Source organism: Onychostruthus taczanowskii, unplaced genomic scaffold (genome assembly GCF_017590055.1).
Source record: "Onychostruthus taczanowskii isolate IOZ18803 unplaced genomic scaffold, ASM1759005v1 scaffold30, whole genome shotgun sequence".
Classification (NCBI taxonomy): domain Eukaryota; kingdom Metazoa; phylum Chordata; class Aves; order Passeriformes; family Passeridae; genus Onychostruthus; species Onychostruthus taczanowskii.
This window is the reverse complement of record NW_024500350.1, coordinates 2,075,845-2,087,566: the sequence shown is the minus strand read 5'-3', so window position 1 is coordinate 2,087,566 and position 11,722 is coordinate 2,075,845. Positions and strand designations below refer to the sequence as shown.

General features: G+C 52.9%; 1 protein-coding gene across 4 annotated transcripts; it reads left to right on the top strand.

Moving 5' to 3' along the window:
• The first annotated feature begins 1,073 nt into the window (after nucleotides 1-1,073).
• Nucleotides 1,074-11,268, top strand: TSEN54 (tRNA splicing endonuclease subunit 54). 4 transcript variants are annotated; one of them, XM_041409432.1, is made up of 11 exons: nucleotides 1,074-1,143; nucleotides 1,703-1,855; nucleotides 2,903-2,966; nucleotides 3,105-3,188; nucleotides 4,409-4,507; nucleotides 5,401-5,453; nucleotides 5,789-5,887; nucleotides 6,992-7,620; nucleotides 8,083-8,143; nucleotides 8,843-8,959; nucleotides 10,007-11,268. In XM_041409432.1, exons 1-11 carry the CDS (start codon nucleotides 1,115-1,117, stop codon nucleotides 10,155-10,157), a joined length of 1,539 nt encoding a protein of 512 aa, XP_041265366.1. In that variant the 5' UTR covers nucleotides 1,074-1,114; the 3' UTR covers nucleotides 10,158-11,268. The 4 variants fall into 4 exon arrangements, with proteins under 4 accessions (XP_041265366.1, XP_041265365.1, XP_041265367.1 ...); XM_041409431.1 differs by having other exon boundaries at nucleotides 1,109-1,356; XM_041409433.1 differs by lacking the exon at nucleotides 1,074-1,143 and adding an exon at nucleotides 1,226-1,339.
• Nucleotides 11,269-11,722: the final 454 nt, after the last annotated feature.

The following is an 11,722-nucleotide window of genomic DNA, read 5'->3' as shown; positions in this document are numbered from 1 at the left end:
ATTAATCTCCCTTTGCTGGCATCTCGTCAAAGGGCTTTTATTGGGAAACCACAGCCGGACCCAGGGACTCTGGCGGGGAGAAAAGCTGCGTTTTTCCTCCTTGAGCCTCAGTGCCTCCTGTGAGATATCCCACAGCAACAGGAGACGGGTTTGAGGCGAAACCTGAACTTTTGGTGCGTTTCCCCGTCAGAGCTGTCCGTGCCTTCCCTGGCAGCCATGCTGGCATGGGTGTGAGGCCTCACTGCACGGGTGTGAGGCCTCACTGCATGGCTGCACTCTCCAGGCAGCCAAAGCCACCAGACACTGCTGCAGCCTGAGCCAGGAGAAGCAGTGACACCACCGAAGGGACAATCCCCCTGCCCCGGTGGGCAGGACACAGCTTCTTCCCACCTGGCCTGGCTGGTCCCACAAGGTTCTGACAGCCCCAGGGCAGGGCACTGACATCACAGTCAGTGATGCTGGGGAAATGTGCTGAAGAGTTCATTTACCGAGCTGATAAGATTTTTAAGAATTTGTGAGAATTATTTATATTATAATTACGAAGAATTTATTATTTCAGAAAGTATTTTCCTTTGGGGAAATGTATTTAAGAAAGGGCAAAATGCAGTGAGGAGAGAGAGGGAAAACATGATAGAAGGTCCTGTGAGCAGCGTGGTTGGGGGAAAGGGGAGGGACAGGTGGTCCAGGTGCTGCACTGCTCCTCAGAGCCTTGGACAGAGCAGATATCCAAGCCTGGGACTAATATTAATTAGGAATTTTTACTTAAACCCAGCCTGTCTACCCGTATCATTTACGGGTGCATGATCTTCCTGCCCTTTACTCCAGCCCATGATTCGTTTCACCTCCCTTCTTGCAGAGGGGGTTAATGGGGGGCACCTTAGCACGGCGGACCTGGGCCAGATCCCGGGGCAAAACCCGGTGCCCGGCCCCCGGTGCTCCGTGCCCTGCCCGGTGCCCGGCCCCGGCTGCTCCGTCCCTTCCCCGCCCCGTCCCCGATGCCCGGTGCCCGCCGTTGTGCAGTCCTCCAAGCCGCCAGGAGTCGCGTTGACGCAGCCCGCCCCTCTTGGCGGCGCTCGTGCCCGGCGGCGGAAGGACGCTGGTCCGGCACGTGCCCATGGAGGCCGGCGGGTCCCGCAGCCTCAGGTGGGGGGAAAGCGGGGAGGCACCGGGGGAACCCGCGGTGAGGGGGGCGAGGAGGTGCCGTTGGGAACCTCAGGCTCCCGAGCTACGGGAAACCGCGGGAGCCTGCGCTGTTGGGGACCCGGGAGGCACCGGCGGAACCCGCTGTACCCGGGAAAAGGAAGCACAGGCGGGAGCCACCGATGATGGGGCCGGAGAGGTACCGGGTGACCCGCGGTACGGGGCCTGGGGAAATACCGCGGGAACCCCCGGTACGGGGATCCGGAGGGGCTGCCGAAGCACGGGACGACCGGGGAGGCCCCGGGGGCACTGCAGTCCGGGGCTGCCCGCGGTCCCGGGGGCTGCCCGCGGTCCGGGGTCCCGGGGCTGGGCGGCTGCATGGGGCTGTCGGCCGCTCTCCCGTCCCTCACCACCCCGCTGTGGGCCGCTCTCTCCGTCCCTCACCACCCCGCTGTCGGCCGCTCTCCCGTCCGTCACCACCCCGCTGTCGGCCGCTCTCCGTCCCTCACCACCCCGCTGTCGGCCGCTCTCCCGTCCCTCACCACCCCGCTGTCGCCCGCAGCACGGCGGAGCAGCCGGAGGGTCGGCAGGCCCCGCGGAGCCCCGGCGGGCAGAAGGATTTCCTCCCCGACGGCTCGGCCCGGCAGGCCGAGAGGCTGCGGCGCTGCTGCGAGGAGCAGTGGCGGCTGCTCTGCGAGGAGCTCCCGGAGCGGCCGTAAGTCCATCCCTGGGAGCAATGGCTTTCCCCGGGCAAGGGCTGGTGCCGGCGGGCAGAGCGCAGCTCGGGGGTTACGGGTGAGATCGAGCTGGTGGCAGCAGGAGCTGTTGGTCAGCGCAGTAAGCCCCGCACAGTTCGCTTGCACTCGGTGCCCGTGCTGGAGCAGCGGCAGTGTGACAGCCTGGCTGTCCCTGAAGGAGCACAGGGACATGCTGGCACACCTGTGTCTTCAGAGAGTCCCTCACAGGGCTTTTGGTTTTTACAGGTGCGTGTATTATCCTGTAGCATTTGCAGGTAGCAGCCACTGCCTTCTTGGGCATGATCCAAGTTACAGAATGTCTTGTTGATGCTCCTGTGTGGCCTTGTGCAGACTTGGCCAGGTGTCAATGTCCCTGATTTATCAGTTTTAGTGGTTTCAATAGTGCTGCCAGACTTTGGTGCTTATCACTTGGGAGGCATTCACACCCACCTCTCAACACACACCTTCTCTGCTTGGCCTGCAGCTATTAATTTTTCCCTGTGAGTCCCCGTGGGTGGGGTACAATGATTTGAGGATGTCTTGGCAGCAGCTGAGTTCTGTATGATACAGAATCACTGAATGGTTTGCGTTGGAAGGAACCTTAAAGATCACCCCACTGGACTCCCTGCAGTAGGCAAGGACACCTTCCACTAGACCAGGGTGCTCAGAGCCCCATCCAACCTGGCTGTGGATGCTTACAGGAATGTGGCAGCCACAGCTTCTCTGGGCAACCTGTGTTAGTTCCTCAATATGCACTTATCCTGGCTTAGGCCATGCATCTCCAGCAAGCTGCTGTAGCCTGTGGATGTGTCTCTGTGGTGCTGACTGAAGGCATTTTTAACTGGTTGGTGTTGATAAAGGGGTGCTGCTAGATTCAGGGGATGATGGCTTTCTAATACCTTTTGTAAATGCCACCTGGAAACTTCTTGCCCTTTGACACCTTCCTGAGCTTGTTTTGTGTTGCTGCACCAGGAGCTGATTGTAGGCCATGCCAGCAGTAACAAACGAATCTTTATTCTTCTCAGGGGGCACCTGGTGAAGGCTGAGTGGAAACCAGAACAGGGCATCGTGGAGCTGAAGTCCCCTGCGGTGAGTGCTACAGTGTGCTCTGTGCCATCATCTCCTGCTGCCTCACAGATTCCTTAATTTGCTTCTTGAAATGGAAGGGAGCCTGACTGTCAGCAGGGAACAGCCAGAACCAATCAGGGATTTGTGCTCCTGTTCCAGGGAAAGTTCTGGCACACCATGGGGTTCTCAGAACGAGGCAAACAATGTCTGCTGCCTGAGGAAGCTCTGTACCTGCTGGAGTGTGTAAGTAGGAGGAGGGCACTGGGTCCTCACTGATTGGAGGAGCTGTAACAACTGATAAACAGCTGGTTCTCAAGGAATTGTCTCTTTTAGTGTGTTGCTGGTGGACCTGTTTGTTGCCAGGCTGTAGGTTCATTCCATGCACTCTCAAAGCAGCCTCTGTCACTGACACAGTGTGTTAGTTGGATCTGTGGCCAGTTCATTCAGCTTAAGCAGAGATCTTTGGGGTTGCTGCTTGGGATTTCTTCCCAGTATATATGTCAGAAAGAAATTTAAATATGGCAAACAGAGTAGTGAGACCACATTGTGTTCAGTGGTCCTCTGCTTGCAGAAATGCTTCTTAGGGCTCGACTGGATTTCTTTGCTGTAGAGAGGGGTTTTTTTTCATCTCTCCACCAAAACCTGCTATCAGTAGAATTGGTGCATTGATCTAAAGGGAACTTTTACCCCTCAGCAAAACAGATTGTGAGTGTCTGGTGCCATCTCTTAATCCTGGCAGCAAAGGTGAGGCTTTTTCTCCCCTGGCATTCTGAGAAATAGTTTGTAAACAAATTGATGGCAATAAAATGATTTAGTCAGATGCTGAGTACAAAATCCCCCCAAAAGCACAAAAGACCAGTGAAATGCCTTCAGCCTATGTCATGGAAAAGGTGTAGTTCCTAGGGCTTTATTTTCTTTATGAGGAAACACCATTTAAAAAGGAGGGAAAAGAGGTGTAGCTTAAAACAGCCTCCTGGAGGTCATTTTTTATTCCCAGGGGAAGTTACCTGTGGGATCTCTGGGTCTGTAAAGGAAATAAATGCTTCTGAGGAGGCACCAATTGATGCCACCTGAAGCTGCTGTTCATTCCTCTGCTCCAGTTCTCAGTTATGCTGGTCATAAGTTGTGCTGTATCCTGAATTGCTCAGATCATCAAAGTTAATTTATCTCTCCAAGCAGTGGTTATTTTATCAGCTGAGCATTTTGCTTCCAGCTGCATCTTCTGAAGAGATGCAGGAGCTGAGAGCTGTGGGGTGGGAACTTCTTACCTGGCTGATCAAACCAGGGTATGGGGGAGCTGGGTATGGGAAAGGGACTGTAAGTAGTCCAGGTGGCACAGGGGGAGAGATGGATATCCTGTCAGGGAGGGTGCTGGGACCAGCTGTGAGGACCAGTGGGAAAGGACAGGGTGTGAGCTTGCATAGATTTGTTCCTGTGACTCACACCAAGCTTCTGCCCTGCAGGGCTCTGTCCAGCTCTTTTACAGGGATGTGCCCCTGTCAATCCAGGAAGCCTACGAGACCCTGTTGTGCCAGGAGGCAATGAGCCTGTCACATTACCAGGTGTGTTGGGACCTCCAGCTGTTGGAGGAGGATGAAGGCAGAAAGCCCAGCCACACAAGCTCTTCCAGTGGCTGGAAGGAGGGTAGGATGACTGGGGAGGGAAGTCATCCTCAGCTGTTCCCCCTCACCTTCTTCCAGATGTTCAGTTCCTGTTTCCCCACCTTTGCTTTGGGTCCTAACCCTGCCTGGCATTTGCTCCTCTGCCAGTGCCACGCTGTGTTCACTGTCCTGGTTTAGGGCAATTTTGGGAGAAAAACCTAGAGGTTTCCTCTAGAAAGCAAATTCAAGCAGCCCGTCCCCAGCTGGTTTGGGAAAAGATTTCCTTGAAGAAAAGTTGAAAAAACTATTTGTTTAACAGGCAAAGCATTCACCAGCACATTTGTGGGTCCCCTCCATGGGGGAGTAGCTGGGCTCACTCAGTCTCTCATCATTCCCTCTGGCACTGGAAATGCTGCGGCCCAGGCCTGGCCCGGTGGGCCACACGTGTGAGCTGACGGTGCTCTTCTGGGTGTTCAGGCCAGAGCAGGTTTAAACAGGTCCAAAGAAAAAAAAAAACACAGTCCAGGGAACTTCTCTGCCTCAGCTAGCTAAAAACTAACTAAAAGCAAAGGAGAGCTCTCTCCTGCTGTCTGTCCATCTGCAGACAACACAGTCCAGGAGCAGGAATGTGGAGGAGTGAGTGCAGTTTCTGAAACAAACTGCACACTTCTTTCCCCACCTTCGCTCTCAGAACCAATCTTAAAGGTGCAAAACTTATTTCTGGGCTAAACAGATGAATGGGGATATGAGCATCATAAAGTCACCCCAGGATATCACTCAGTCATAGTGGAACTGAAGTAAATAGTTTGTGTTTAGAGCTGTCATTCAACCTTCTTGCTTTCCTTTGCTCTAAGGTGTTCAGCCACTTGAAGCAGCTGGGTTATATTGTACTGAGATTCGACTCCAGGTAACCAACTTTTCCTTCCCGTGCTGCTTTCTCCTTCTTGAAGACCCTGAGACTCCCTGTACCCACTACCTGGCCCCAGGGAATGGGACCAGAGAAGAGGACTTTGGCCCTGCATTCCATGGGAGGATTAAAGGCTAAAAGTGGCATTCTGCCCTTCCTTGCTCCTGCCTCCTGAGGAGTTGATTTGGAACATGAAATGGGGCATGAACTGAGGGCCATCCTGGTCCCACTTGGGCATTTTCTGTGTCTTTGGTTGCTGTATCCTGGGGGCTGAGCAGAAGGTAGTTCCTCTACATCACCCTGCTCTCAGCCTCTGTGTTGGTCTCTCCTTCCAGCACTGTCCCGTCTCCCTATGAGAGGCAGTTGAACTTGGAAAGCTGCTGCAAGAGCTCTGGGAAACACCATCGTAAGAGGAGGAGAAGTTCCAGCCCCTGGTAAGGATGTGGTCCAAAACCTTCTCCCATCCTCTTCAGGCCACCCTGGCTCAGGAGCTGCTGCTTTGCTGCAGTGTCCCCAGGCCCTCCTGCTGGAAGTGACCTTGTATGGCACCTTGCTCTTGGCTGTTCCCAGGCAATGCAGCACTTTTCCTGAATGCTTTGCAGTGTTCCCTTTTGTCACATGTGTGTGTCATGCCAGGGCTAAGAGGGGCAAATTGCCCCCAAGTCCTCTACCTGTGGTGCTGAGATGTCAAAACAGAAGGGTGGAGAGGTCGGTGCAAAAGGAACATGTGTCATGTGCCTCCTCCTACTCTTTTTTAGCAGGAGCACAGCTACCACAGCGCACATCTTGCATTTATCCACCTCCTCAGTCCAGCTTACCCACCAAGACTCGACAGTAGAGAGCAGAGTTGTGTCCTAGGGCTTGCACATGTCTGAAACATCACCACAACCTGATAATGAGCAATTCTTCTCATAATTCTGACAGTTCCCAGGAGGTGGCGTCAGCCTTTCAGAAAAGGGGAGGATCAGGCTGGAGAGTCTCTGTTGACAGTAAATCAGTGCCCAAGGAGTTGTGGAATTGTAGGAGATCAAACTGCTGGTCCAAGAACTGCCCCATCTTCTCTGGAATCAGGGTCTGAATCTCGCACCAATAAGAGGTGCTGGCAGGCAGGTTTCTGCCTGGCCTGTGCTGCTTTGGCTGAAGTCCATAGTGTTTGCATGGAGGTGTTTGGGTCAGTGTCTGGGGTGTGGACCTGGCATGGCAGGTTGGGAACATTGTCTATACAAATCAAGGCTGAGATTCTCTTGGGTGTTGAAGTCAAACCTTGTGCAGGTTTGACTTCTCAGAAGTTTAATCTGCCTTTGGCATTCACCGTTTAGTTTTCCCTGCCTTTTTCTTTTCTCATTTGTCTCACAAAGAAGTTGTTGTGAAGGGTTTGCAGACCTGTCTGGGGATTCCTGCCACCTTTGCTGTCCTTCCTGCAGGTTCAGGCTTGGCAGACTGCATTCTTCCTGTTAGCAGGGAGCAGGCAGAATTTAAAGGAAAGTAAGCTCTACCACATGCTCTCCCTGAATTTTTTACTGTTCTTTTTTCTTTAGGTTGCATGAGAAGAAACACAGAGTGTATGAGGATCTTCCAGAAGCTGAAGGGACCTCTAGCAAAGATGGAGATGACTATGGAGACTCCATTCCAGTGAATGAAAAGCCCTTGTCAGTACAGCCAAAGGAACCAGATGCTGGCAGTGCAGAGGGGGAGTCAGTGCCAGTTCCTCTTGATACAGGACAAAAGGACTCTCTGAACTTCTCCAGCAGTCAGGCTGGAGACCACAAGGAGAGCAGCACTGGCACCAATGCATCCCGCTGGGATTTTACCACCATCACCTTTCCTAACGTGGCCTCAGACCAGCCATGCACACATCTGCCCTCCCCTGACAGCAGGCTCCTGCCAGAGAACGTGCCAGGCAGGGAGGTGGATGCAGCTTCCTGGTGCACACAGATCAACCAGAAACAGGAGAAGCTGTCGCGGAAGGAGAGGAAGCAGCGGGAGAGGGAGAGCAGGTACAAGAGCAGTGTCAATGCCGACCAGGAGGTGAGGTGCTGCTCCAACTGGCAGGAGTACAAAGCCCTCTTGGAGCAGAGGAGACAGCAGAGGGTTTGGAAGCGACCGTCACACCTCTGGGACCAAGCTGTCACACCGCTGCTGCGGCCAGAAGAAGTGACCTCGCCAGGTAGTGGCTCTGGGAGCTTGACAGGGACCAGTCTCCCCCCCAGCTCTGAGAAAGAGTGTCTGATATGCAGTAGCAAAAGGGGTGACATGGAGAAGCTGAACATCAGTTTTGGGGACAGTACTTTGAGCAGGAGAATCTTTGTATAGCCCACTCAAGTGCCAGGATAAACAGGGCCTTGGGAGGGCTTCTAATCCATTCCCCATGTCCTGCTGTATTGCAGTCCTTCCTGCTGGGCTGTTAGGCATGTGCAGTCAGGGCCAGCAAGATGCAAAGCAACTGCAGAGTGTCTGGGCTGTGTGCTGGGAGGAGATGAGGAAGTTGAGGTCTTTGAAGTAGCCAGTGGTGACTGTGGAGCTGCCAGCCATTGTCAGAGGAGGAAGGCTCGTGGGTGGTGTGGAGTGCTTGGAGTGCCCTGGGAGGGAAATTGCTGGTCTGATCCTTTCCCGTTCCTTCTCCCTCCAGCTGCGCTCCTCCAGCAGATCAGTGTGCTGCAGCCCTCCCACATCCTGGATGGAGCCTCCTGGTTAGTATCCAGCCAGTCAGCTTGGAGCTGTTGGGGAGTGGGAGTGTCTTGTGACTGTCCCTGCTTGTGAGGTCTGTGAGGTGCTCCCAGCAGCAGTTTGGGAGCTACCACACATCCAGGGTGCCTTGAGAACCCAGTGCTCCATGACCCCTAGCATCTCTAGTGAGGGGGTGGCATTTCCATGAAGTAGCAGGTTCTGCAGCAACAGAGCCAGGGCTTTCCAGGCCAATGAAAACAGCAGGGTTCCTCTCTTAGCTTGCCCTTCCCTCTCTGCACCCCAGCCAGAGGTTTGATTGGGTTTCACCTGTGCCTCATCCCTGGAATGTGCTGCCATGCCTGCTTCAGTGGTTATGAAACCTTGGCTTTGGGACTTTGGGTGCTGCTCCTGCCTCAGAGTCTGCGTGGTGCTTGTGAGCAGTTCCTGCAGTGCTTTGGTCCTGTCTTTGTTAGTGCTGCTTCTTGTGAGGGCGTGGGGTAGTTGTGAGCCAGGATCTTGCTCTGGTCTGACCACAGGAAAGCTCTGGAAAGTAATTAGTACAGTTGCAGGGTCAGTCCTTTGAGGAGTGAAGCCTTTCAAGGGACTCAGACTAGTCAAAACTAGACCCAAACTAAAGGGAATTTTTGCTCCCTCTTTTCTCTGCTGTACCCCTACCCTGCAGTGTTCTGATCCCATACCTGTGTGGGTGTGTTCCCCTGCAGGCTGCAGGAGGACCCAGAGGCCATGAAGATAGACTTCAACGTGTATCAAGCTGACGCTGTGTCCAAGTTTAAGAAGACAAACCCTGGGAAGCCCCATGTCAGGATGTGTGTTCGGAGGTACCTTCGAGTCTTGTGCTGTTTGTGAAACTTTGCAGTTGTTGTGGAAACGAAGTCGTAATGATCTGTAAATGGCCCAGCATCTTGTGAGCTTTACAGATCATCAGAGTGTCTCCCTTAGAGGGTGGTCCTGCCCAGGAAGGTTTTTTCTTTCAGTTCCTCATCCTTTGTTGGAGGCTGTGGCCGACAGTTCCCCAGCTTCCCCCTGCCCTTGCATTCAACCCACACTATTTGGTCATCTGCTCATGTCTGACTATCACTGGGAGTCAGGAGAAAGAAGCCACAACTTTTATGCAATGCTTGTGGAATTCAGGTAGAACCCAATGCTACAGGAGCTGAATCCTCAGTCAGTGCAGATCACTGTGGATTTCTGCAGAGATTAACCTCCCCAGAAGGGGAGGGTTCAGTATTTTTGTCAAGTGTAATGTTAAAATCACTAAGAACAGAGGGTAGGTGTCCCCTTTCTTGCGGATCCAGAATCTGAAACTCTGTAGCTAGGTACAAAGTTCAGTTTCTGCCTTTTCTCATTTTGCTTTACTAAAACTGTCCCTCTGCTCTCTGCAGCTGTAGTAGACAGAGCAAGGAAGGTGGTAATGCAGTTTTACCAAGGTATGTCATGAGTCAGTAGGATGACCCTTGTTGCCTAAATATTTTCATTGATGAGCAAAAAGACTGCAGAATTAAAAGGAGGGAAAAGCAGGTCAGATGTTGATCCCAGCAACCTAAAGATCTTCCCAGCACAAAGGTATTAAGATTGCAGTGGATTGACCATTTGCCAATATCTCTGTGAGCTGCATCTAACGGGCACAGCGTGGAGCAGTCTGCAGTTACCCTTGTTTTTGGCAAAGGATTCAACAGCTCCCAGTTCCAGGCATGCTGGGTGCTCACTCTCAGGGCTGGCAGCCTCCTGGTGGACTGCAGTGGGTGGGGAGAATCACTACCAGCATCTCGGGCCAAAGGGAGCTGTTGTGATGGCTGGCCAGGACAGATTTGCCTCTGTGTTCCTCTTGCTTGGAGAACAAACAGGATGTTTTTTTCTCTTTGTAGCTTTGATGAGCAGATCCCCTCCCTGCGGGCTTTGAAGCAGGTGACGTATCTGAGTGGGGACGTCCCGCTGGTCTTTGCCCTGGTGGAGCATGGAGAAATCACCTTCTATTCACTGAAGGAGTTCAAGCTGCCCGTTGATGTTAATCAGTGAAGTTGCTGTCACTTGCAGAAATGGGATGGGATAAAGGGAAGAGCTTTACTCAGGAGTTGTTTTCCTGATTAATGAAATGTTACAGAAAACAGCCTGTGATAATTGGAACTTTGGGAAGTTGGCCACTTTATTGGATGTTACAGATTTCACCCACCCAGATGGCTCAGGCATAATATGTAATTTACAGCACACAAGTCTGTTGGCTTAGCTGGGCTTTTCTGGGCTGCAGTACACACTGCTTTGTTCTTGAAGCCACTGGCTCTCCAGCTTTCTCACCTCATGGACCACCAGCCTGCCTTTCCTGAGTCATCTTTGGCTGACTGTGGACCGTTAGAAGACACTTTGCTGGTGATCCTTTTGTCACATGTAAAGAACCACTATGCTACACCAATGGAATGGCTGGAGTGTCACTGAGGTCAATCAGGGACAGAATAAGCTGATCAGTGCTGGTGGCCTGAGCCTCTGTCATTCATCTGTGCCAGCAACCATCAGATCAGATTCTGGTCTGAAAAGGGCACAGCCATAAACTCAGTCACCTGGAGGAAAGTTTCCAGACACTCGAGAGCAAGAAACTGTGCCTTGAACACAATTTCATCAGGCAGAGACCGCAGAAAGCCCCAGAGCATTGCAGATGGCAGCTTGGCCTCCTGCAGCAGCTGTGCTGAGATGCATTTTGGCCACACGGTGTTAAGCCATGCTAAAATTTGACCACCACTATCAGCACACTGCATCTGGCATCTCATCAGGGCTGAGCTACAGCCCCTTTCTTTCAGCCCAACATCCTCTTTCCTGGCTGTGGATCTTTGTTATTTCTCTTGCACGTGGGAGGTCCCTGAGTAAAGAAAAAAGCTACGGATTCCACATGAGCTTTCCAATCTGCTCTCCACCAGGATATCTAGGTACTAAATTTGCTTTAGCCTCTATGCCAGAAGTCCCAGGTGCCAGAAGGTCTGCTCAGTGGGTGGAAGTGAGCTAAGCATGGCTGTGTTTGATATCAAAAGTTTTCAGAACTGTAACAGCAACTGGTTTAGATGTGTTTTATTTTGTATTTTTTAAAAATTTCTTTTGGAGATGTGGAGAAGGCTAAGCAATTAAAAAAATCCTTTTCCAAGCATGCAGGCTCCTTGGTGTGTTTCTTAATTCCCCTAGAAATGTTAAGTTGTACAGAGGGAGACTGTGGAGGCTACTGGGACCGGAGCAGCAGCAGCAGCTGGTGAATGCCTGCTCAAGGTCATGCAGCCCTGTGGCTGCGTAGCCCTGGTAACCCTGCTCCTACGCCGGCTGTGCTTGCTGCCTGTTCCCGGGGAGGGCAGCGTGACTCAGAGCCTGGAGCTGTCCCTACATCCGCGTGCAGTTCCTGGCGGCACACGACACCTCTTCCTCGTTCATCTTCCTCCTGCGTGGTCGGGTATCGTAGCCCAGGGTGCCGGGGCCGGCTCCTGTTTCACACACGCGCCCCAGTTATCCCATGCTGGAAGTCGGCGGGGCTCTCCTGAGGTGAGGGGTCTGGCGGCTCCTCCCACGCTCCCTCCCCTTCCTCTTCCTCCTTCCAGCACGGCTTTGGC